Genomic DNA, 27451 nt, shown 5'->3' on the forward strand with positions numbered 1-27451 from the left:
GCCTGTATGTGTGTGTATTTATTTATATTTTTATAAATAAATATTTTATATTATATATATATATATATATATATATATATATATATATATATATATATATATATATATATATATATATATATAAATAAAATGTACTGTGGACCTGTACTGCCATAAACTACATAACATGCTAACAAAATGACCTGAAAAATCTGTATTTTTCACCAAACTTTAACCGGCTGCCAGCAACATGCGAGATCATGACCCCTGAACTTGAGAACCTTGGCATAAACGGATACAAGTAAGAATGACCTCAGCTCCAGTTGAAACATTTAATCATTTAAATGATTAACAATAAAGTGACACTCTTTCTAAACAATATCACACTTTTAAGGTAAATAATCAAATATATGCATTAACCAAATATACTGTTTAGTGATTTGATTTAAAAAAGAGCCAATTCACAAAAGCTAAAACTGTGGTAACGTGTGTTTTTTTTTTTTTTTGCTTAATTAAAAAAAAAAATGTACTGCTGTTTCTTTAATTACTAGTTTCAGACAAAACTGCCAAGAGAACAGCAAAGCTATTGTGAGTCCCAACAGAACTGTTGCAAGTCTAAGTCCTCTTTGTGAGTGTCTGGCCATTTGGACATAAGGAACAGGTGGCCTGCTCTTTTGGATGCCTCAGGCACCTGGCATCCCAGAATTTTCAGAAAGTGTGACACACTCACTTTTTGTCTCATTAATAACACATCAAACATTAATGAAGGACACAAGATATTCAAGGTGTTATACAATTAATTTTATTTAGCAAATTTAATGACTACAAGCTGTATTACCCAGTTTTGCCCAGGACATTTCTGTAAGATAACAGGCCTCAGTTATAATGGTATCAATTACACGGATGTATCAGTAGTACTTTTCTATATACAATATTTATAGCACTTTTTTTTTCTCTTTGGACATCAAACACTGAGGTTGTAGGTTCAAATCTCGCTACTGAAAGTGTGTGAGCATGAACACATCACTTCCCCGCTTGTGTTTCTTTAGCAAAATACTAACTCAATTGTATCTCCAATGTTGTAGTAGTCTTGGACAAATACATCAGTCAAATAATAAGTACTGTAGTAATAATAATATCACTATGTCACTAGAGCTACTTACTCCTGAAAATGATACACACAATCACACGAGTGAAACATCAGTCTAGGATCTGAGGACGCCATTTCAACAACAACAACAACATTTATTTATATAGCACATTTTCATACAAACAGTAGCTCAAAGTGCTTTACATATTAAAGAATAGAAAAATGAAAGACATAATTATAAAAAATAAATCAACATTAACATCGAATAAGAGTAAGGTTCAATGGCCAGGGGACAGAAAAACAAAAACTCCAGACGGCTGGAGAAAAAATAAAATCTGTAGGGATTCCAGACCATGAGACCGCCCAGTCCCCTCTGGCATTTCCACTTCTGTTTCTCTCTCCATGCATTCCTGCTTTTGGAAAAGCAACACCACTGCTCTCAGCCTCAGCATCTGGCACAGAGTTTTATCGTGCCGCTTAACAGTTGAGCTTCACAAAATTTTTCTTAGTTAAATTTCATACCTGTTCACTGTACATGTTAAAACGTGATTATGTCTGCTTTCCTGTCCAGGTCATAGTCAAACCTATTATCTACTGCTGCTGTCAAGTGTTCCTGAGACAACCGAAAGTTGCATAAAGCCCCCCGTAACATAATATTAATAAATATCTCTATTATATAAAAAAAATCTTGGTTCGAAATGTAACCTTCTCGGAAAGACACTTGATGTCACGCAAGAACAACCAATTTAAAACAAGATCACAGACATCTAACCTCTCAGTTGTTGGAATGCTTTTGGTAGACACACTTCGTGCTCTCAGCTCTTAAAAATTTGATACATTCTAGATGGCACGTCGAAGAAGAAAGAGCAGTGCGTTGAAAAGAGACCCAAAAGCGTTGGAGAGAAAAGAACGCAAAAAAGAACAATAATCTATGTGCAAATTCTGAAAATAAGGAAGGTAATAATCAGCACAGACCAAGTGGAATTGGAAACCTCATAGGTCCAACTGGGGTCAGAAATAAAAGACTTCATAAAGATGTTCAAAAGCATTGGCACAATACACATGCAGAGCAAGTTAAGGAATATGAAAGTAGTAACATTCGAAAGTATCAAAAAAGATAAAGTAAAGATCGCATTAGCACAAACAAACAAAAAATTATTACTCCGTGAAATAACGGAACAGTAAAGGGAAATCAAATATATGGACCTAGGTGATATGTCAGAAGTATGTAGATATTGTTCGGCTTTAAAGTTTAAGTCAAAGACTTGTAGATCGTCCAATTCGTGTTGCCATCAGGGAAAAGTAGTGTTGCCTCCCAATGAAGAGGCATATCCACGAGAATTAAGAGTGAAAGTGAAATCCACAAACACTACAGGCAAAATATCCAAGTCTACAATAATCTTTACACGTTCACATCATTCAATGCTCAAAACGTAGATTGACACAATAATGGACTATACACTATGAAAATCTGTGGTCCTGCAACAATTAAATTTACGACAAGTTTAATTTCGAAGAATCCACAATTCGGTCAATGTATATTTATGATCACGGAGAAGTGATGCAACATAGCATCGAAAGAATAATGTAATAATTCATATGAAAATAATCTCTTTGAATTGTATATCCAGTTAACCAAACACGGGGGTGAGCGAGTGGAGCCACCTAGTCAGCCAAAAAATAAAAAATAAAATCAAATCAAATCAATCAAATCAAATATTTTGGGATATTTATGTTTTCTATTCCAGGATGAGTTTTTACCCCCAAATATTGTACATCAAAAAGTCATTTCTTAGTGGATACCTTACTGGCCTAGTAGTACAAACCAAAACAAAAATTTCAGCTTTTAAACTAAAAGGGAAATCCTGTTTTGACGAGTGAGTGAGCGAATGAGTCAGTCAGTCAGTAAGTAAGTCAACTTTGCATTATATACACTCACCGGGCACTTTATTAGGTACAACTTTTCCAATGCTTGTTAACACAAATATCTAATCAGCCAATCATATGGCAGCAGCTCAATTCATTTAGGCACGTAGACATTGGCAAGACGACCCCCGGAAGTTCAAACCAAGCATCCGAATGGAAAAGAAAGGGGATTGAAGTGACTTTGAATGTGGCATTGTTGATTCCAGATGGGCTGGTCGAAGCATTTCAGAACCTGCTGGTCTACTGGGATTTTCATGCACAACTAGCTCTAGGGTTTACAGAGAATGGTTCGAAAAAGGGAAAATATCCAGTGAGTGGCAGTTCTCTGGGCAAAAATGCCTTGTTGATGCCAGACTGCTTCGAGCTGATAGAAAGGCAACAGTAGGGCTGTAGAGTCAGACACAACTTTGGGTACCTGGAGTCGCGGTTGAAGTCGGCAAAAACGTACCAACTCTAACTCCTAATAAATTTAAATTGTAATTAAAAAATATATATATACATCAAGTTCAAATGTCCCATTTCACAAACAGCAGTCATAATTAACTACTTCTCTGATGTAAGAATAAAGCCCAGTGCATAATTGTGTTACTACTAGTGTGAAGTTCAGCTGAGCTATTACATAACCGGACATTCACATACTGTAATCTGGATTATGGTACATTACAAAAAGTGTTTTCATTTCATTTCAGATCTAATGTGTTTAACAAGTTAATTTGAGTGTAAACAAGTGTAATAATGTAGGTGGAGGTGTGTGCTATGGCCTGATGTGTGTTCAGGGGTTCTTGTCTTTTGTTTAAACTGGTCAATACGATAAGAGTCTCAACTTCCTAGCTAGTAGTTCTGCGGTTAAATGACGTGCATGTTGCCTTCCTTCAATCAACATGAAAATACATTAGCATATTAAATACAGAGGAGTCGGAGTCAGAACTACCGGAAACTAAGGAGTCGGCGTCAAAGGATTTATCTACCGACTCCACAGCCCTGGGCAACAGCAACTGAAATAAAAACTCGTTATAATCTAAATATGCAGAAGAGCATCTCTGAACTCACAACACATCAGACCTTCAAGCAGGTGGGCTGCAGCTGCAGGAGACCACACAGGGTGACTGAGGCTACAGTTCACACAGGCTCACCAAAACTGGAAAACAGAAGATTGGGAAAACATTGCCTGGTCTGATGAGTCTCGATTTCTGCCATGCGGCACATAGATGGTCATTTCCAGAGGCTGGGACTGGACCGTGTGTCTGCCTGGGGGGTTGCCAACCGGGATCCCAAGTCGGTTTTGTCGTGTGGTGGATGTGGCAGTGCATGCTCCCCAACTTGACCTGACCCAATTCACAAGGTAAAGTCAGAATTTGGCATAAACAATATGAAAGCATGAATCCATCCTGCCTTGTATCAAAGGTTCAGGATGGTGATGTTATGGTGTGGGAGATATTTTCTTGGCACACTTTGTGCCCCTTAGAACCAACTGAACATTATTTAAATGCCACGGCCTACCAGAGTATTGTTGCTGACCATGTCCATCCCTTTAAAACCTTTAAAAATCTTTTGAGGGCTCCTTCTAGCAGGATAAATACCATGTCACAAAGCTCAAATCATCACAAACTGGTTTCTTGAATATGACAATGAGCTCATTGTACTCCAATGGCCTCCACAGTCACCAGATGTAAATTCAACAGAGCACCTTAAGGATGTGGTGAAAATGGAAATTTCAAATTATGGACGTGCAGCCTACAAATCTGCAGCAACTGTGTGATGCTATCGTGCCATTATAGGCCAAAATCCCTGAGAAATGTTTCCAGCACCTTGTTGAATCTATGCCACAAAGAATTACGGCAGTTCTGAAGGAAAAAGGGGTACCAACCTGGTACTAGCACGGTGTACATAATAAAATGGCCAATGAGTGCAAATTCAAAGAATGTAAAAAGCTCATTACTTACTTAATTCACACTTAATGAGAGAACACTAAACCTGACTTATCATCCAATCTAACGCAGCTTAGGAGGGCCTACCAGGAAGAATGGCATAAACTGCCCAAACACAGGCGTGTGAAGTGTGTAGAGACTTACCTTGAGGAAACTCAAAGCTGGAATTGCTGCCAAAGGGGCTTATACAAAGGAATGAATGAAGGGTCTGAATACCTCTATGAATGACAGATTTCAGTTTTTGATTTTTAAAAAAAACTTGCAAACCTTATGGAAAACATGTTTTCACTTTGTCATTATAGGTACTATACTTAAACAAAATGATCATTTTAGTCTAGTGTAAAACATGATGAATGCATCAAATATACTCTGAAGAAAACAAAAAGGTGTACATCCTCATAAAATGTAAATATGGAGACTTTTGTCATAGGCTGAATAATAATAAAAATGTATATCTTTAAGTGACTCACTGCCAGTGTTGTGTTTGTAAATGTTTAAAAGGAAAAAACATCATAGCTCACTCTATGCAAATGAAGGTTTAACATTCTATTGCACAATAAGAATGAAAATAGAAGCACATATTTACAATTTGCATTTACAGCTTTAAATGTGCTGCGCTGGGTTATTTTAACGGACTTGCAATATAATAAGTATTTACACAACCAAGGGAAAGCGTGTTAGTTAGCTGTGATAGACGACCAGGGTCTTCACGCCGAACTGGAACCGTCCTCGTATAAACCAAAGTCATCCACACGATCTGGATTTGCATAATTAGATCTGGACCACCCTGTATAGTGTTGTTTATCCTTTTAGATGCTGCTATAAATTACCTCAAGGTAAGGAAAGAGAAAGTAACATTTGAAATCAAAACAACACATCCTGGAAAAAGTCCAAATATGTTTTAAAGCTGCCATCTCCAAGTTGAGGTTTCCTACTTCACCGAAATACTGGAAAGCTTCCGAAATTCAATAATCTGCATTTCGTCATGAAAAAAGTAGACAACCACAAACCCATACACAGTTGTTAAATACTACCCAAATGTAGATGTTGATAAATGTACACTTCAAAGACAAGGTACAGTGCACACTGCTTATCATTAATAGAATGGAAAAAAAGTTTTAAACATACCATTGAAGACTTCGTTAAATTCTCCCGGTGGTGAATAAGTTATGAAATTGGCAGCGATGCGCACCTGTAGATGAGAGAGGAAAAAAAAAAAAAAATCAGTATTTAGAAAAATTGTTTTAGAACATCAGGTTTAGAACAAATTGAACCATTAGATGAATGAAGCGACAATGTGAATTGGTCATTAGATTAGAGACAAGATAGTAAAACTGACAGCACTGTAAGCCTGAACTTCTGTAAAATGCCTAGGGAATTCACCATGGTGCAAGTTAGAGTGTGGCAAAAAGTTAAAATAACTGGGATCAAGAAGAGGGACAAGAAAGACGTTAGTTGTGCAGATCAGGCAGTGACATTCTACCCTCCCATGTGCAACCAACTGAAAATTGATAAGAAAAGTGCGCAAACAACCATGCTGCTACTGCCGCCATTGTGACGCTGGGCTGTGTTGGTGACTCTCTTAAAAAATATCACATGAAGGACATGTACTAAATCTGCATCAGTGCACTAGACAGATCTTTCCTACTGTATTTTGCTGATATTCTGGTAGTTACAGGTTTCCGTTGCTGAAATATAGTGGGTCCATGGCTTCAAAAGAATGGTCAGTGTTAAAATAATCCAAATAGCCCCGTCAGTTTTACATGGGTGCAATTGCACAACCGCGGGGAGTTGATGAGGTTATTATGAGGGTGTGATCATTCTCAATTGCTTCATCAGCTTTCTGCAGTACGTGATTAAGACGCTGCCGGCACAGAGAAAGAGAAAAAGAGAGAGGAGGAAGAAGAAGCAGGAAGCTGGAGGCTGACAGCTGGTGAGCGAGCGAGAGCAGGCTCATTAGAGCAGACAGCTGGGAGAAGAGCCCCCGAGGTGGAGTGTGTTGCCGACACTCAGTAGAGGGGCAGTTGGAAGCGGTCGCTCCAGCTGAGCAGTCCCGAGGAGCTGGAGTGACCGGTAGTGAGGGCGATTCGCTGCAGGAGGTAGCGGGAGTCAGGGAGGCTGATCCCTAGTGTGAGAGCCCTGGCCGCTGGGGGAACCAGAGTCTCAGTCCGGCAGGAGCTGCACATAGCCAGGGGATGGAAGGCTACTGGGCCAGGATGGAAGGTCAGCTGCACTTGCGGTGACAGAGCGACTCCCCTGCTGCAAGGCCCGTATGGGATGAGCAGGGGAGCCACCAGTTACAAGGACAAGGCACCAGAGCTTCCTGGCTTTGTTTTAACCTCGTTATAAAAGTTGTTTTTTTTTTTTTTTTAATTTTAATCTCCACTTTTCACACCAGTTTTATGGATTATTTAGTTGTGACTGTTTTTAATAAAAACACTTTTGCACTTTGCACCTTCCCCTTGCTTCATTTGGTGTCCTCATTGTCCAGCTCATTTGGTAACATTATCGACGGTGTTGGGTTCGAGAGGCTCCCTGAAGAGAAGTGGGAGCCATGGAGCAGGACCCGCATTGTCACAGTTACATGTAATGCCATTTTTTTATTGTTGAAAAAAATTCAAGGTTTTTAACTCCTTTTTTATCAGGGGGGTAAACATAGCGCTAAGGAGGCTACCGCCCTGGAGAGCAAAGACTGCAATAATATGACCCAGGCTTGCTCTTTGCTCTTAAAGAATTCATCTGCAGCACCTACTTTGATCAATGACATGTACAAACTTTTTACTGCTGGATAACATACTAATTTTGGCGACATTTTTCTTTGTGAAATATCTATATGGAATTTAAAAGGTTCGGCCTAAATAAATTTCAGTATTTCTGTAGCAGCCAATGATGCTGAGCTATAGAAAATACGGCAGGAATGAAGTTACCCTTATTGACCATAAAGGTTCAAGAAATGTCCACTACTATTACTGGCGACTTGCACTATGTCTCTGTGACAAATCAGCTTACCTGATGTACCCTTTGCCCCTGTTTCTACACGACGTGTTCTGTTACACTTCTAGTTTCTAAAATCTCAATGGGGTTTTGCCTGTAAAAAAAAAACTCCAGTCTAATTTGAGACTACAGGTAGCCTTCTCCAGCTCTGTTATTTTTAGCAAATGCCTTGTTGAGGTCACTGCACAGAGCTCAGTGACATTTAGAGTGCATCAGCCTGAGCGGTACTACCAACCTGACAGGGACATAAACCTCTTAACAGGTTTACATAATCAAAGATTTTGAGGAGGAGGAAAAAAAAAAAAAAAGTGTCTCTGCATTTGTGTCATTTACTCTACTGCCAAGACATTTACAGACCACCTACAGTGGTAGCCTTTTGGAAACATGCTGTTATATGCGGTTCAGAAGCTCTCACTTTCTTTTTCAGAGGTTTGTTCTCCAATGCGAGTGCTGTACGTTTTGAACGAATCACACTCTTTTGACCTGGGTTTGCTTCCCGGGACCTCCCTATGTGGAGTTTCCATGTTCTCTCCGTGTCTGCGTGGGTTTTCCTCCCACAGTCCAAATACACGCAGGTTAGGTGCATTGGCGATCCTAAATTGTCCCTAGTGGGTGTATGCCCTGCGGTGGGCTGGCGCCCTGCCTGGGGTTTGTTCCTGCCTTGCGCCCTGTGTTGGCGGTTTGTTCCTGCCTTGCGCCCTGTGTTGGCTGGGATTGGCTCCAGCAGACCCCTGTGACCCTGTGTCAGGATACAGCGGGTGGGACACTGACTGACTCGGATATGTATAGTCAAAGTACTTCTATATTTTGTTTTTAATAAAAGTACACTTCACTTAAACTTGTCTGATTGATGAAAAGTTATAGGACCCAATCCTTCAACACCATTTATTAAACTCCCTGCAAACAGAATACAACTAAATTCTACAAAGATTTTGCAACACAGATTGGGCTGTATAGGAAAGAGTGCCTAACTGCAAGTTTTGCTCATCCAATACAAGACACAAGCAACTACTTCACTCTACTGCTGACCTCTCTGTGGGGTCATCACCAATTTTAAACCTTAGAAGGGAGGAACTCTCTTCTGGGCTTTTCTTAGTAAGAAGAACTGCCAATGTAAGCAGGCAATGCATCTATCACTTGCATGGCAGGAACACCAAGGTTTCGAATGACAACCTTTCACTGACAACTGGGGAAGAGCATGTCCAGGGAGATGTTGAATCATGTATGGCACAAAGAAAAGAAAAGTTAAAACACTGGCAAAAGGAAAAATGACAAACTTTGAAAATAACTGAACCTGTATGCTACAAATCTAGCCTTTAATTGGGCAACTAAAGAACTGTAGTTAAAACACATACTGATTTTATAATACAAAGAAATACAGCAGCAGATGGTGCAAAAGGAACCGAATAAGCTCCAACCTATACAACAGGACTTGACCACTGCCTTAATTCCACCCATTCATCAAATCCGGTCACTTTCTGAGCCCATATTTTACATTACAAGGCTGCTTATGTTCTCAGCATTGGATGCACCATAGGGCATGACATGTAGTTACAGCAAAAATCTATTACTGAACAGATTAATTCCTACTGGGACTAGGGCTGTTGTGATCATGAAATTTTAGTTGACGATTAACATTATGTCATACAAATAATTTCAATGATTGATTTAATTGTCTCTTTCTGTTCATTGTATTCCACCATTATAGAGTAACTCTAATAATAGTTTAATGACACACTAAAGCTCTCATCTCACAGACATACTTCACCTTGGAGAAAGGATTCAGGCCCAGCTACAACACAAATATACTTCTAACAATTGCATGCATTGCATATGCCAAAAGCATTTCACTATCTGCTACAATTTCTTAGCCAACAACAAAATCGACCACAAATTCAAAGATCATCAATAATAATCTATATATACACTCACCTAAAGGATTATTAGGATCACCATACTAATATGGTGTTTGACCCCCTTTCGCCTTCAGAACTGCCTTAATTCTACGTGGCATTGATTCAACAAGGTGCTGAAAGCATTCTTTACAAATGTTGGCCCATATTGATAGGATAGCATCTTGCAGTTGGAGATTTGTGGGATGCACATCCAGGGCACGAAGCTCCCGTTCCACCACATCCCAAAGATGCTCTATTGGGTTGCGATCTGGTGACTGTGGGTGCCATTTTAGTACAGTGAACTCATTGCCATGTTCAAGAAACCAATTTGAAATGATTCGAGCTTTGTGACATGGTGCATTATTCTGCTGGAAGTAGCCATCAGAGGATGGGTACATGGTGGTCATGAAGGGATGGACATGGTCAGAAACAATGCTCAGGTAGCCCGTGGCATTTAAACGATGCCCAATTGGCACTAAGGGGCCTAAAGTGTGCCAAGAAAACATCCCCCACACCATTACACCACCATCACCAGCCTGCACAGTGGTAACAAGGCATGATGGATCCATGTTCTCATTCTGTTTACGCCAAAATCTGACTCTAACATTTGAATGTCTCAACAGAAATCGAGACCCATCAGACAAGGCAACATTTTTCCAGTCTTCAACTGTCCAATTTTGGTGAGCTCGTGCAAATTGTAGCCTCTTTTTCCTATTTGTAGTGGAGATGAGTGGTACCCGGTGGGGTCTTCTGCTGTTGTAGCCCATCCGCCTCAAGGTTGTGCATGTTGTGGCTTCACAAATGCTTTGCTGCATGCCTCGGTTGTAACGAGTGGTTATTTCAGTCAAAGTTGCTCTTCTATCAGCTTGAATCAGTCGGCCCATTCATTCTCCTCTGACCTCTAGCATCAACAAGGCATTTTCGCCCACAGGACTGCCGCATACTGGATGTTTTTCCCTTTTCACACCATTCTTTGTAAACCCTAGAAATGGTTGTGCGTGAAAATCCCAGTAACTGAGCAGATTGTGAAATACTCAGACCGGCCCGTCTGGCACCAACAACCATGCCACGCTCCAAATTGCTTAAATCACCTTTCTTTGCCATTCTGACATTCAGTTTGGAGTTCAGGAGATTGTCTTGACCAGGACCACACCCCTAAATGCATTGAAGCAACTGCCATGTGATTGGTTGATTAGATAATTGCATTAATGAGAAATTGAACAGGTGTTCCCGATAATCCTTTAGGTGAGTGTATAATTCACTAAGGCAAGACAACCATGGAAAGCACGCCGGAAGGGGAGTGGATTCACTGAGCCGCCGACAAGACAGACACCTATGGCGCACGCAGGAAGGGGCCACGGCCACCAACTCCACCAACTGGCCTCCGAGCCATGTTGACTGTTCATAGAGGCAAGTTTCTCACAGAGGTGAATCGCCATATGCAGCGTGTAAAACGGTTTGCAAGGGGTATCCCATGGGATCCTTAAAACAACCCTTTCCTGAAGTAAGCAGTCTTTAAAAACCGAGTTTTCAGTTACAACGCACGACCACGTGTACCATAGCAAACTGTTTTACACGCTACATACAGCAATTCGCATCCGCGACAAACATGCGTCTTCTTCACTCACGGACAATTATATGTTGCTCTCTCCAGAGTTCCATCTTTTCATTCACTTTCTGTTGTATCCTCAAACCCTCTTTGTAGACAACTATGTCTTTCCAAAAGTGTTCAACCATCAATAAATCATGCAGTGTTTGTTATGCCGCGGGTTCACTATTGTGTTGTATTTTGCTCTCTCCCAAGTTCCACCTTTTCATTCACTTACTGTTGTATTCTCACACCAACCCGTTTTAGACAACCGTGTCTTTCCAGAAGTGTTTAGCATTCAATAAATAATTATGCATGAGATTGCGCGTGTGTCTACCCAGCGCAGAGAGGCGTGGGTAAGCCGTTGATCCCCATTCGGGCTACAAACCGTGGAATTCCCAGTAAGTGCGACTCATACGCTCCCACTGGTTGCGTCCCTAGCCTTTGCGCACACCCCCCCTCCCACCTCACTACTACCGTGGTCGGGTGTCTTGGTGGATTATATATAGAAAAGCAGCCAAAACCGCACAGAGCAATGAGACGTCCACGTGAGTCACATGTGCATCTGGACTGTGTAAAGAAGACGACGACTCCAGTGACGAGTTGGTGGTGGGCACATGAGCGGGCAGTGCATACGGGACGAGAAATCAGCAGACTAGCATGACGGAGGGAGCCGAGTGGACGTCCTTCTCCTCCCCTGCCGTTCCACACGCGCCTGAGCGCAGCGCACTCGCATCCCTCCGTCTGGCAGGAGAAGGCACGACGGCGGTCCGCCAGTTTTCAGTCACAGACGATTGTGTGTTGGTTCATTCCGTGCATTGTTACAATGTTGCTTTTCTTGCTGATTTATTACATTACCGATTTTTCAAATGTTAATTTTCTCCCTGTGCTTAAAAAGCATTAAAAAAAAAAAATCGGCCTGATTATGCAGCGTATGGTACGCCACAGATTGGCTAGTAGTTATTATACCAATACAAGGTTTCCCAAACAAGAACTGCCATGTAATAAGGATTAAAAAAATTCCATACAGCACTGTGAAAAAGTATTTGCCCCTTCCCGATTTCTTTTTTTTTTGCGGGTTTGTCACACTTAAATGTTTCAGATCATCAAATAAATGTAAATATTACAACTCTATATGTAGGTGTGGATAGTTTTTTTCCTTAATAAATAAAATCATCACTTAAACTGCATTTTGTGTTTACTTGGGTCATCTTTATCTAATATTTAAATTTAAGGAAGTGGGCAAGCACTGTAGATGGTCATTTCCATGGGGTCGGACTGGACCACATGTATGCCTGGGGGGCTTGCCAACCAGGATCCCAAGCTGTTTTATCATGTGTAGGGTGCAGCAGTGCGCTGTATCGGAGCATACTCCCCAACCTGACCTGATTAGTTTGTATCCATGCACTGCATTGTCTCCTTGGGGTGCGTTCAGCCCCAATCCTCATAACACAAGCGGCAAAGTCATGAAGTGGCTGGCACGTAGCGCTGGCAAAGGGGGGGGGGTTGGTGAGCGAAGTGAGCCCTCTAGTATGTGCGTGTGTCAAATATATATATATATATATATATATAAATAAACTACGCTACTGTGGCTGTTCGTTTATCTGTCCAGGATTTTAAAGCACCTGTAGCTCGCAAACCATTTGACACACATATATTGCATGACGTCTACTATCCGCTTTCGGGGTGATGATTGACTTCCAAGGTTATTCCTCTTTTTATTTTATTGAAGAATCAACTCTCAGCAGTGTGTGGCGCATGCGTAAGGGCACCGTTCTCATCCCTAACACCTTCGCTGTGTTTGTGTGTGTATTTTATATATATATATATATATATATATACATATACATATATACACATATACATATATACATATATACATATATATATACATACATATATACACATATATATATATACATACATATATATATATATATATACATACATATATATACATACATATATATATATATATATATACATACATATATATATATATATATATATATATATACATACATATATATATATATATATATATATATATATATATATATATATATATATATATATACATACATATATATATATATATATATATACATACATATATATATATATACATACATATATACATATATACATATATATATATATATATATATATATATATATATATATATACATATATATATATATATATATACATACATACATACATACATATATATACATATACATACATATATATATATACATATTGTGAAGGCTGGCCCCGGCACAGACAGACGGACGACATTGTTTCACCCACACACCGTTTATTTACACTATTTACAACAATATAATCACCACGTGCACTCACGAACCCCAGTGCCTCTTGCACGAATCCCCAAAGTCCAGGGCCCACAGTTTCTGTGCCTTTGTCCTGGCCGCCTCCTGTCCGCTCTCCAGCTCAGTCCTTCTGCCTCCCGACTTCCACCACTGACTGGAGGGAGGCGGCCCCTTAAATAAGGCTCCCGGATGAGCCCCAGGTGCTTCCGCCATCTGCTCCTTGGCCACGCCCAGCGTGGCGGAAGTGTCGGCTGCCTTCCTGGCAGCTCTCCGGCGCCACACAAAGTCTTCCCCCCGGCACTTCCTGGTGTGGCGGAAGTGCCGGGCTCCCGGGATAATTAGGCACGGGCGCCGCCTGGCGGTGGCCACGGGTCCCTACAGGGCTGGGCTTCAAAGCCCTGTACCCAGGCCCCTGCCTAACCAGGACGGACGCCCCCACTCTGTCTGGAGGAGGCACTCGCCCTCCTCCGGTCCTCCAAGGCGTCCCGGCCGGGCTCCAGCCCCAACCGGCAACCGCCGGGATAAACCGGCATTGGGGCGCCGCCTGGCGGTGACCACGGGCCCTACAGGGAAGGGCTTCCATGCCCTCAACCCGTGGCCCCAACAGAACCAGGACGGACGCCTCTCGCGGTCTGGAGGAGGCACAAGCCCTCCTCACGCCCTCCTCCTGGCGTCCGGCGGGCTCCAGCCCCGGCCGGGGCCACAGTGCCCCACCGCTAGCGAGGACACGTGGGTCCGAACGGCACAACCCGAAAGGGCAGCACGTCCCCAGCGAGGGTCCTACTATGTCCCCAGGGTCCAACACGGCACCCTGGGACATCTGTCTTCGGCACCCTCGCCGGCGCAAACGTCCCCCTGTGGTCTGCGCCGCTCTCGCCCCCGCTGTTCCCCCCAGCGGGGTCACCGTAGTCCTCCCGGCGTGGAGCACTCCCGCGGAGCGGCCCGTTCCAGGAGGGCAGGTCCCTGTCGACGTCGGCCTCAGCGCTCGTCGGGGCTTCGGCCTGTAAAATAAAGGAAAAGAGGGCCAGAAGCACAGCCAGGACACTCATCCCGAGCGCCCGTCCGGTCTCCGTATCGACCGTGCTCCTGCCCCCTCCGACAGCCCCCAACTTGCCTGCTGAAGTCCTCCGCCGCAGGTTCCATGCCCGTCCGTTCGTCGGCCTCGGCACCGCTCGCAGGCAGCTCGCCCAGCCGCCCAGGGATCTCCTCTGCCCATCCAGAGGACGGCCCTTCTCCGGACGCGCGCACCCAGCGCCGCGTCCTCTCCTATCGGAGGAACCGCATTCACCCTTCGTTCCTCCTTCTTTTCTTGACGCGCTGACGGTCTGGGTCTGAGCACAGCAAAGCTCAAATCCAGCCCGTCTGCGTCCAGGCAGAGCGACAGGAGACAGCTGCAGGCTTGAAGCGCAGGGCGCTAGGACCCAGGGCACTCAGCCGCCCGATCCTACCAGCCCTTGCGTGTTCGAGCTCCTCGCCTCGCTAGCTGTCTGCACCGCCGCATCCGCTGTTGGGAGGTTGCCTACTGGAGCCGGTCGTCCCGTGTCGGTCACGCCATGTTCGGCGAACCCCTTGCTCTACGGAACGGCAACACTCACCACTCCCGCCGTGTTCTGCCTGCCTCCGGTTCCAGCGCGCGCCCGATCCTCCGTCTCAGTCGGTGGCTTTCTCGACGCGACCGCCATCTCCATCAGCTGCTCACACTGAGCGGCGAGAACACGTAGCAGTTCCTCTAAAGGCGGCTTGGCGGGCGAAGGACTCCTCCGACGCACGCCGAGCCGCTGGTGGGAAAGAGAGACAGACGCCGGTGGGCTTACCTGTCCATCAGCTCCACGCGACGCCTGCCTCCTCTGGGCCACTCCCTCTGGCCCAATCGGGTCTCGGTTTGGCACGAGACTGGCATTCCTTGGGCCCGCCTCTATCCAATCATCGGCGGGCACGCAAGACACACCGCCAATCCGTGCCTGTCAGCGGCGGGACCACCGCCCGCGCCATCTTGTCTCCCCTGCGCTGGCTGCGAAGACGTGCCTCTTCGCCGCACCGCAGCTGCGGCTTCGATTTCGCGGCCTCCTCAGCGGCCGCCGGCGCGCTGTCGACAGCCCGTGGCCCGGCGTGCTCCTGCCACAGACGCGGATCCGGTTCGTCCCTCCCTGCGGAGAACAAGGTACATCCAACCCCGCAGGGCAGGGTACTCACCTCCCGAATCCGTGGTGCCGAGGCCCCTGCCTCGGTTTGGCCTTCAGCGAAGCAACGCCGGCCTGGCTGTCCATCTCCACAGCGCGTCTCTCGGAGCCCGCTGCGCTCCAGCGAGGCCCGCTCCTCCTCCGCACCGGGGATGGCCTCTCTTCCCGGCGGTTTCGGGTAAACGCGCTCAGCTGCGTTGCACCGCTCCCCGCGCCAGTGTGTGGGGTCCGCTGCTGCGCGGGCCGCTCACAAAATATTTATAAAGACGGGTCCCCCTTTAGCAGGGGTTGGCCCCGTTACGCCATTGTGAAGGCTGGCCCCGGCACAGACAGACGGACGACATTGTTTCACCCACACACCGTTTATTTACACTATTTACAACAATATAATCGTCACGTGCACTCACGAACCCCAGTGCCTCTTGCACCGAATCCCCCAAAGTCCAGGGCCCACAGTCTCTGTGCCTTTGTCCTGGCCGCCTCCTGTCCGCTCTCCAGCTCAGTCCTTCTGCCTCCCGACTTCCACCACTGACTGGAGGGAGGCGGCCCCTTAAATAAGGCTCCCGGATGAGCCCCAGGTGCTTCCGCCATCTGCTCCTTGGCCACGCCCCAGCGTGGCGGAAGTGTCGGCTGCCTTCCTGGCAGCTCTCCGGCGCACACAAAGTCTTCCCCGCACTTCCTGGTTTGGCGGAAGTGCCGGGCTCCCGGGATAATTAGGCACCGGGGCGCCGCCTGGCGGTGGCCACGGGTCCCTACAGGGCTGGGCTTCAAAGCCCTGTACCCAGGCCCCTGCCTAACCAGGACGGACGCCCCACTCTGTCTGGAGGAGGCACTCGCCCTCCTCCGGTCCTCCAAGCGCCCCGCCGGGCTCCAGCCCCAACCGGCAACCGCGACGGATAAACCGGCATTGGGCGCCGCCTGGCGGTGACCACGGGCCCCTACAGGGAAGGGCTTCCATGCCCTCAACCCGTGGCCCCAACAGAACCAGGACGGACGCCCCTCGCGGTCTGGAGGAGGCACAAGCCCTCCTCACGCCCTCCTGGCCCCGCGGGCTCCAGCCCGCCGGGGCACAATATATATATATACATATACATATACATATACATATACACATATATATATATACATATATACATATATATATACACATATATACATATATATATATACATATATATATATACATATATATATACATATATATATATATATATATATATATATATATATATATATATATATATATATATATATATATATATATATATATTTATCTAAATTGTAGCTATTAATCCAGAGGGAGAAAATTAATTACATATCATATCAATATAATAAAAAACACCCCTAAAACTCCACCTTATCACTCAACATCCACCAACCCTCCCTTCCTTATTTGCTATTTATCACCTTGGATTCCTGTAAGTCTAATCATGCTTCTCAGAGAATGATTCCTGGCAGGAATCAAAAGCTTAGGAATAAAAAAAAACTGTTTTAAGATACATGATTCATGCTCTCCCTTTGTGGATTTCCAGCTACAAATACACAAACCATATCACAGACCTTTGCTTCAGTATACTAATATATGTAAAATCACTCAAAGTACCAGGCAGGAGGAGGCTTGTTAATGCATCTTCAACTTCTCTTCACGAAGGAGCAACCTGCTACAGCAGTCTACTAAGGGACAGTTCCCCTAAGCAGGAGTGCCACAGACTGGTCCCAGAGCAAAGTTTCAGTCAAAGTTTTGCATATTTCTGAACAGTTGAATTTATATATTAGTGCTGAATTATTGCTTACACACCATCTAACATTTACTCTAATTGGTCCATTACATACATACATACATATGTACATAGCACTAAAACTGCTTTACTTAAGGTAACTAATGTCATGCTTATAACCGCAGATTCCAGGATGGCCACTATTCTAGTTCCCCTTGACTTAAGCGCAGCATTTGATACAGTTACCCATGACATTTTACTGTCCCGACTCTCAGCTATTGGTATTTCTGGTGCTGCTCTTTCTTGGTTCACATCATACCTCAGTGATCTCCAGTATTACGTCTTAATTAGGGAACACAAATCTGCCACCACTTCACTCACACAAGGTATCCCTCAAGGGTCAGTGTTAGGTCCAATTCTCTTTAACATCTATTTGCTCCTATTAGGTGAGACTATTCGTCGGTATGGTCTAAGCTTCCACTGCTATGCCAATGACACACAACTTTTAAGTATTGATGCAACTGCAACATCTTCACCTGTTGCACTGACTGATTGCATTTTCAACTTTTGAACTGTGCTTTTCAACAACCCTTTTTTCATTGCTGAAAGTTGAATTTTGGCAGTGAAAGGAAACAGCTGGCATAAACAAGATCCACTGCTGGCTAACTGACAGGAGGTAACCCATCAACACATCATTTTATGAATTTTGTAAAAGGGGCTAATTCAGAACTACAGGGTGCTAACTCTGGAAAGGCTGTAAATCGTAGGGTCTTGGAAGAAAAGAACCAAGTACAGTGATCCCTCTCTATATCGCGCTTCGACTTTCGCGGCTTCACTCCATCGCGGATTTAAAATGTAAGCACATCTAAATATATATCACGGGTTTGTCGCTGGTTCGCAGATTGCTGCGGACAATGAGTCTTTTAATTTATGGTACATGCTTCCTCAGTTTGTTTGCCCAGCTGATTTCATACAAGGGATGCTATTGGCGGATGGCTTAGAAGCTACCCAATCAGAGTATGCATTACATATTAACTAAAACTCCTCAATGATATACAATATGCTTCCCGCGTGGTGCTTGATTGTTAGCTTTTCTCTGTCTCTCTCACTCTCTCTGCGCCTGACGGAGGGGGAGTGAGCAGAGGTGCTGTTTGCACAGAGGCGGTTTGCCTAGAGGATACGGACGCTCCCCTAAAAAATGCTGGTTTATCGCGGTGCTTCGGCATACTTAAAAGCACAAAAGCACGTATTGATTTTTTGCTTTTCTTAGCGAGCGCTCTCACACTCTCTCTCTGAAATTCTCTGCTCCTGACACGCGCACTCCTTTGAAGAGAAGATATATTTGCATTCTTTTAATTGTGAGAAAGAACTGTCATCTGTCTTGTCATGGAGCACAGTTTAAACTTTTTGACTTAAGGGTGTTATTTCATGTCTAGAGGGCTCTAATAATGTTAACAGTGTGGGAGAGTTTATAAGGGCTTAAAATATATAAAAATAACCATCCAAACATATGGTTTCTACTTCGCGGATTTTCATCTATCGCGTGGGGTAATGGAACGCAACCCCCCGCGATCGAGGAGGGATTACTGTACTCCCAAAAAAGGCTGCTGGATCTGCTAACCACTGCAAACCTGTGACATTAGTAACAACTGCTGCAATATTAATGGATTAATAAAGTATATCTAAAAATTAAAAAAAAAAAAATCAGCAGCAAGCAACCCCATGCTGAATGAAAATGTCTGAAACTTCAACTGATATGAAATCAGCACTGACAATGCAAAATTACTGTTAACTAATAAAATTAGGATCATTAGGATCTGACAGGGTAAAACAATTTTTTTTTTTTTTTTAAACTACCCATTTATATATATAAAAAAAAACAGTCCTTTATTTGCGCTTACTGCTGAAGTTAAGTGACAAATGCACATATATGAGAAACACCAGGGGATGCGTCAGTTAAGTTGATGCGTAGGTTTAGGCCTGAATCTGACTGTGTGGTGGGGTGACTCCCGTGCAGAGGCAAGTGATTTAAATTTGTCAGATCTGTTACATCTTGTCTGAGGTTGGAGTTCAAGGATATCCTCACCATATCTTGTATCTGGTCATTTTTCTAAGTAGGCAGCAGTTATTATGAAAAAAGTGATGGTGTCTTGCTTACAGTCTAAACTGGTGTGACTGGGACTCAAACTAGTACTGTTACTTTTAAATGCTGGGTATCAAAAATGTTTATATTATATAAGCTTACACTTCCAAGTAATCTGATGGTAGAAGGAGAGGTAATAGGGTTATGCAATGTACTTCATACTTCACTGTGTGGCTTTGTGGTAGGAATAACATCATTTTCTGCTGAAGCATTCATTTGATTCTTGGTCAATAGAAGGTGGCAATTGGATACGTGAGAAGTTCTGCTTTTATACTCAGATCCTGGGTAAATGCTAAGATGAAGCCAAACATCTTCCAGCATACAGATGGGAATGACATTTGCTATCTTAACTACTCAGCTGTTCTCATTGATCACATACTGCGATTTTACAAAGATCAGGCCATCCATCTCTGTGCAGCTTATGAGGTCAGAGCTGAATGGAAACTTCCAACAACAACCTGTAGGAACTTTACTGCCTACAAGGAAGGCTTATTGAAAACATAGACCATGCCTTCATTTTCAAACAGATTTTCTTGAGCCTAAACTAACAGAGGTACTTACAATGCAGAAAGCCAACTATGCACTCCGTGTCAAAGCAACTCTCAAAGCACTGTATGTTTACACATAGGAGATGCTGAAATTCACTAAGTAATACACAAAAAGCAATGTTTGCCTTTCTACACCTGTCAAGTATCAAATCTTGATGGTTGCTTTCAATTTATTTTTAAAAAACCAACAGTATTTTTTTCCCTGAGAGTTCAGAGCAGGGGTCTAATGCATTGTGGGTTCGCTCCCCAGTTCCTCCCTGTGTGGATAGCGCTTTGAGTGCTGAGAAAAGCGCTATATAAATGTAAAGAATTATTATTATTCGTTAAACAATTAGAACACCTGGAAAAGTAGAATGAAAATTAAGATGAAAATATTGCTAAAAAAAAAAAAAAGAAAAAACATTGTTCCCATATAACTACTTATTTCATTTCAATAATTTTTTGTTTTACCAGATTTCTAATTTCTATATTGTTCCCAAAATACAGAATCAGGGAAATATCAGTTCACTTAATTAGGCAAGAAGTCCAATTAAAAACAGAAGCAGGTTGGATCCCCAGGACCGAGTTTGAGGACCACTGCTTTAAAAGACTGATGCATTTTGCAAAATGTCGAAAAGAACATTTTCCCTTATCAGCAGGACTGTAGATATAGTTAGCGCGCGAAACCTTCAACTCCAACTCCCCAATTTCGGGTAACACCACCTCTGCCTCCTCTGATTACACTTTTATACTTACTGTGTTGACTGAAAGCACAGAACATACGAGACACAAGGCACTTTATCACAGAGTGAATCATCCGGCTAATTTTAAGCACTCTGATAGCAATAATGTTGTGGCTTACAAACACAGAGTAACATTAAACACAAGACTAAACTTTGCCTCTTGTTAAATTTTGTATTTTTATCACAAAAATCTAGAAGATAAAATAGTTTATTCAAATTGGTATATGTAAATTGGGAATTTTAAAACATTTTTTTTTTTACAATTTACATTTAGTCAGAATTGATACATTTTTACTAACCTCAAAAACCCAATATTTAATTCTGACTCCAACTCCATGACTCTGATTCCACGGCCCTGCTTGTAAGACTAGCAAAAGCAACTGCTTAATCTCCTCTACATCAGAAAAACAAATACACATTAAGCAGTATCCTTTATTAAAATGAATGCAAAACATAAGCAATATAATTAATCAGTCAATCAATTTTGTCAAAAGAAAACCAGACTCCCTACATGTCAGTGTTACTTAAAGTGTTTCAGGCCGAGGCTCAATGTGCCAGTTTCAGAGATACAGCAGCCCACCTACAGATGACACGTCACTTGTTAGCAAAACGCTGAGCTACAATCAGCACATTTTAAGCGCCTTCACAAAGCACTCAGACGCCGTCACTTTTTTCACATTTTCTTACGCTGCAGCCTTATTCTAAAATCATTTAAATTCATTTTGCCCCTCAACAGACAACTCTTACTCTTTATGAATTGGATCAGGAAATTCAGAAGCATACAGCAGCCATCCATCCTCTTCCGCTTATCAGAGATCAGGTCGCAGGGGCAGCAGCTTGAGCAGAGATGCCCAGACTTTCCTCTCCCCGGCCACTTCTATTAGCTCTTCCGGGAGCATCCCGAGGCGTTCCCAGGCCAGCCGAGAGACATAGTCCCTCCAGTGTGTCCAGGGAAGCGTCCAGGAGGCATCCTGATCAGATGCCCAAGCCACCTCATCGGACTCCTCTCGAGTATATAGCAGCAGAACACATAAAAGCCAAGGGATACAGACGGACAGGATAAATAAAACAGCCAATCAGTTGATAAATAAAAAGAAATCAATGTATAGTGTGCAGATATATCAAAGTGATCTTAGCAAGTACATTGGGGGGAAGCTTTCAATTGTCTTACATCAGCTTCTTAGCACAACATGGCAGAAGGAGCATCTGGTTAAAATTGCTCCAAAACAGCACCTCGTGGAGGGGATTTTTCACAATCTTATAGAGTTTTGCCATTATTCTGTTTCGTTGCAGGCTGTTGTCCCTGCACCACAAGACAAAGTCCTCTACGATCTTCCTGTACTCCGACTCGTCTCCATTATTAATGCAGCCTATGATGGAAAAACAGAGCTTATCTAAAGTGAGCTGCCACCTTAACTTTCTATCCTGAAACAAGCTTGTCACCAATACGCCACCAAAACTAAACAATAATGCATCAGCTTGGCACTCATTTTCCTTGTAATTTTTTTATTTCCTAGATCTGGAGATTTTTTTCTTCCTCGAGTGTGCTCAAGTAAGCATTTGCTGATCATCATCTCAAAGGAAAAATAATATTGTGGGTCAAGGATAGAAATATCACCATATTACTCCAGACAACCTAAAGGCCTTTCAGATCATAAGAAACCAGATTCTCTGGTCCAGCGAAATCAAGATTGAACTCTTTGACTGCAATTTGGCTTTATGTCTGGAAGCCGGGCACTGCTCATCGCCTGGGTAATACCATTTCAACGGTCAAGCCTAGCTGTGGGATTATTCTTCAGTGGCAGGGACTGGGGCACTAAACAGGGTTGAGGGAAAGTTAACCCTTGGGAAGTACAGAAATAATCTTAATGAAAGCTCTCTCTAGAGCACTCTGGTTCTTAGTCTTGGCTGATGGTTTAACTTCCAAAAGGACAATAATTCAAAAGTCTTAGGGACAACTCTGTGAATTTTCTTGAGTGGCCCAGCAAGTGCCTGGACTTGAAATGCAACATCTCTAGAGAGACCCGATACTAGCTGTCTGGTGACAGCCTCCATCCAAACCGACGCAGCTTGAGAGGATCTGCAACAAAGAATAGCACAAGAGCCCTAAATCCTAGAGCAGTGCTACTCCACTACATGTACTTTGGGGGCCAAAAACTGGGAATTAGCCTGACTAAAGGGCCACAATGCAAAACAGGTTAACATTTTCTGACATTTTTGGCATTAATTGTTTCCTAAAGATTTATTAGAATGTATTAAAACTAACAAATCTATTTAACAGGGCGACACGGTGGCGCAGTGAGTAGCGCTGCTGCCTCGCAGTTAGGAGACCTGGGTTCGCATGTTCTCCCAGTGTCTGCGTGGGTTTCCTCCCACAGTCCAAAGAAATGCAGGTTAGGTGGATTTGCGATTCTAAATTGGCCCTAGTGTGTGCTTGGTGTGTGTGCGTCCTGTGGTGGGTTGGCACCCTGCCCGGGACTGGTTCCTGCCTTGTGCTCTGTGTTTGCTGGGATTGGCTCCAGCAGACCCCTGTGATCCTGTGTTCGGATTCAGCAGGATGGAAAATGGATGGATGGATGGAAATCTATTTAACAAATTTTCTATGAATTTGGGGTTACGTTTAATAAACAATCCTTCAAAAGAATAATACATGAAGAAATTAGTTCAACTTTAAAGTGCTAACATAAGACTTCTCTGGCTGTGATCATATCACTAGATAAGAGCAATTTTAACAAATAACATTTATCTGAAAATGGGAGTAAAAGTAAAAATGCATCTTAAAATAAATATGAAAGCTATTTGAAACTTTAATGTAATTTAGATCAATTAACATTTTATTGCCCCATCTACTTTACCTCTTTAAATGCCTGTATATAAGGATAATATGCAAGTAACATATGAATACTGCCATGCTCCACCATAAATAAAAACATTCATGCAATCAGGATGCTTATTAATGTTCCCTCTTGTAAACAAATATCCTCTTCCTTTTGTTCGGCCTTTAAGTGGAAGAAGTGTGAGCATTTCCCCAGCAAGATCCACGCCATTAACTTCTTGACGGCTGAATTTTTTTTCCAAAAAAAACTCAGTTTTCTGAAAAGCACACAAAGCGATGGTTTCACACAAATCAACATAAAACGTCAGTTGCTATGTGCTGTGGCTGCTGTTGGCGCATGTTGGGCATCTCTGGCAGCAGTGGCTGCATTGGGGACACCTTGATGGTCAGCAGGAATGCATGGTGGGTCAGCTGCCTGGCTGTCTTCGCACAGCGGGTGGGTGGTGGTGGCAGTGTGACACAATCTGGTTTGTACCTCTTGTCATCATAAGTGGTGGTCCTCCCAGGTGAACACTGTTATAGGCACATCAGCTACATGAAAGTGTTCAGCACCACGACCACCTGGGGACCGATCAGATGATGCTGGTACCTCACTTTCGTTTTTGATCTCCGACAAGTCAGAGTCCTATTCAACGAAATTACATAAAACGCCCATGGGGTATTCTGCTTTGCACATTTGCTTTGGACTCTCGACAGGTGTATGAGCCATTTTAGAGGTTGTTTGCTCTTTGCTACTCATGTATGCGTAAGGAATCAAGGTTAACTCAACAAAGCTGTCACTTTCCTTCTAGCAAAGAGAGTCGAACTAAAACTTAAGGGTGAGTTTTGTTGCAGTTTACAGCCGATTAATGTCTTCCACTCCTGAATTTTGACAAAAGTCGACATCAGCCTTGAAAGAGTTAAAAAAAGCGCACCCTCACCATGACCTGGGCCATGTCTGATATATCGGTGGACTTGTCAATGGCAAGAATAAAATGTTCTGTGTTACTTAGGACAGTTACAACCTTTTCAAAAAAGATTATCAGAAATTGTTTCAACTCTTCAGGCTTGTGTGGAATCTGATAGTCGCAATTTGGATATCTGACCAGTGATATCGACTTTATTTTTAAAATCAGCGAAAAGAGATTCACTGCACTCCAAGAAACATTTTTTAATAAGCTCACCTTCTGTAAAAGGTCTACGGCTCTTTACGATGTTCCATTCTATTTTATATGAGAATTCTGTAATGGAATCGCTCTCTCTTACTTTGCATCGCAGTAAATTTTGCTGGCCACGTAGGCCGTCTAGAAGTGGGCGGATTTAATTTTTTTGTAACTTGGTCTGAGGGGGATATCATTTTCTAAAGTCAGCAGGACAGCTTCGTGGTGACGCTGGATATTTGCGCGTTTTGGTACTGCTACTTCTCTGACACAGCAGAAATAGAGGTTTATTGTTCATTTCAGTGAACATTTCGTGAACAGTTCATTTTGTTAAATGTTCTATGCTCGTTTGAAATTTTGCATTTTGCCATTTTCACCAGTAGCTCTCTAAACGTTTTGTCTACTTCTCGTTGTGATACAGAAAAAAAACTCTGCATGAACTGAAAAGAAAAAAAAAAAAGTATAAAACACTAGTGTGCCCCCTTTTGACAGAAAACTGAATGTTCTTGTTTTGAGCAGGAATTAAAATTCTGAAAAGATTAATAGACTTCAAGGGGGCCGCATGTGGCCTGCAGGCCACGTGTTGAGTAGCCGTGTCCTAGAGTATGAAGTATCGCATGTCACAAGCCACATGGAACTAAAAGAATTGATTTGGCCACAGGTAGGCTTAAAAGGCTGGCATCAAAGTAAATTTAAGAGACCTGCATAGTGACCGTTAAATGATGGACTGGACAGGGACAGAGTTTAAGGAAGGAACCGAGAAGGGGCAATCGATCAAAACATTGTGAAAAAGAGTACAGCAATAAAGCAAAAGTTGATAGTGTAGTACAGGGGGTCCTCAGAGCTCAGACCTGAAGGGCTGCAGGCTTGTTTAACTACCCAATTGCTCACTTAGAAGCCAATGATGAAACTTACTTCATCTTACAGCTTGCTAGTGCCTTCATTCTGCTATGTCAAATCACAGATATCCATTTTTGAAGACATTGCATCCAAATGACTTGTGAACTAGACCAGATTAGTAATTGACAGTCTTTCATGATTTTCCTATCTGATTTCCAGATAATATATGAGAAGCACACACAGTTGCAAATGAAACCACATTAGATCTGCGTTTTTAATTTTGTTTTTGTTGTTTAGCCCTGGCAGCGCATTATAGCTGCAGGTTTTTTTTCCAACCAGTTTCACAATCTGCGAGTCATTTTCCCTTAAACTGATCTCATTGTTTAATTATCTGGAGTTTTTTTTTCCTTCTCTTATTCTGCAATCAGAAAATTACAGCAGTGTGAAGTTTACATTCATATGGGAGGTAGAGACTTTTTTTTCGCCATATTTTAAAATTCTTTAGGCCTTGTTCACACGGGCATTAAAATCGAGCGTTTTTTGCGTTCAGAAGTCCCGTGAGCGGATCAAGCGCCGAGTGTTTTCTACACGTAGGAGTCAATGAGAGTGTTCACACGGGCTTTGGTGACGTGCGTTTGTCCGCTGCGCGTTTATACGGCATCAAAAAGACGTTGCATGCAGCTTTTTCTTGGCGTTCAAAACCCAACGAACGCAAGGAAACCGCTTCTAATTCGTTTTCTGCGCTTTATTTTACGCCAAGGAGTGGGGGCATTTCAGTGCATAACACCGGTGTAAGCGCACACTCGACTACTGTTTCCTTACCTCAAAGTGACAAGTAGTCTCTCTTCGGGGCTAACACCAAGTCGCATATTGGTTGATTGGCCTGCAATGTGGCATTGCACCAGCTGCAGCAGACAATCAAAAGTGGAAACCGACATCCGACAGTAATTAAAAAACTTGCGCGGAAATTTTCGCATTTCTTCATAAAGCACAAAAAAACTTCCTTTAACCCGACGTTGTGCAGTCAGAGGATGAACCCAGTAGCGGCGATTTTTTTCTCTCCCTACGTCGCCGTATTACGAGTATTTTTAAAACAAGAAGATTAATATCTAACATAGCAAAATGGTCCATTTTGAAAGGAGGCACCTCAAATAAAACGACAAGGGCTTTCATATCCAGTTCCCGACACTGCCTCCACAGGTTAACACACAAACTACAATTTGGGCTGCAGGCTGGTGTTAGACGGAGACAAACGAACGCCGGTGTAGAAGTCAATCGATCGCCACCACAAAATGCAACATAAACGTCTAGGACGTTCAGAGCAAGTTCTTAATCCAAAAACTTAACGCCCGTGTGAACAAGGCCTTACTCTTATTTTCCAATTCACTAATGCGCCTATTTTTCTTTCAAGACAATTAAAAGTAATAAGGAGCAGAGGAGACGTCGGGCATGCAACACTGAAAAGGGGCAGTGAAAACTAATAATGAAAATCTTAAAAAAACACATTTAAAACAAAACAAATTTTTATGCTATACAAATTGACAGAAACTGGGAAATAACATCTTGAAAAATTAAGGCAAGAATGGAATTA

General features: G+C 42.9%; 1 protein-coding gene across 2 annotated transcripts in view; it reads right to left on the reverse strand.

The window, feature by feature from the left end:
- Positions 1 to 27451, reverse strand: part of capza1b (capping actin protein of muscle Z-line subunit alpha 1b) — an 80297-nt gene that overhangs the window by 27595 nt on the left and 25251 nt on the right. For both annotated transcript variants that reach the window (XM_039749498.1, XM_039749499.1), the window contains exon 2: positions 6052 to 6115. In XM_039749498.1, coding sequence (XP_039605432.1) covers positions 6052 to 6115 — 64 coding nt within the window. The remainder of the gene's footprint in view (positions 1 to 6051; positions 6116 to 27451) is intronic.

The sequence above is a fragment of the Polypterus senegalus genome, chromosome 3 (genome assembly GCF_016835505.1).
Source record: "Polypterus senegalus isolate Bchr_013 chromosome 3, ASM1683550v1, whole genome shotgun sequence".
Lineage (NCBI taxonomy): Eukaryota > Metazoa > Chordata > Cladistia > Polypteriformes > Polypteridae > Polypterus > Polypterus senegalus.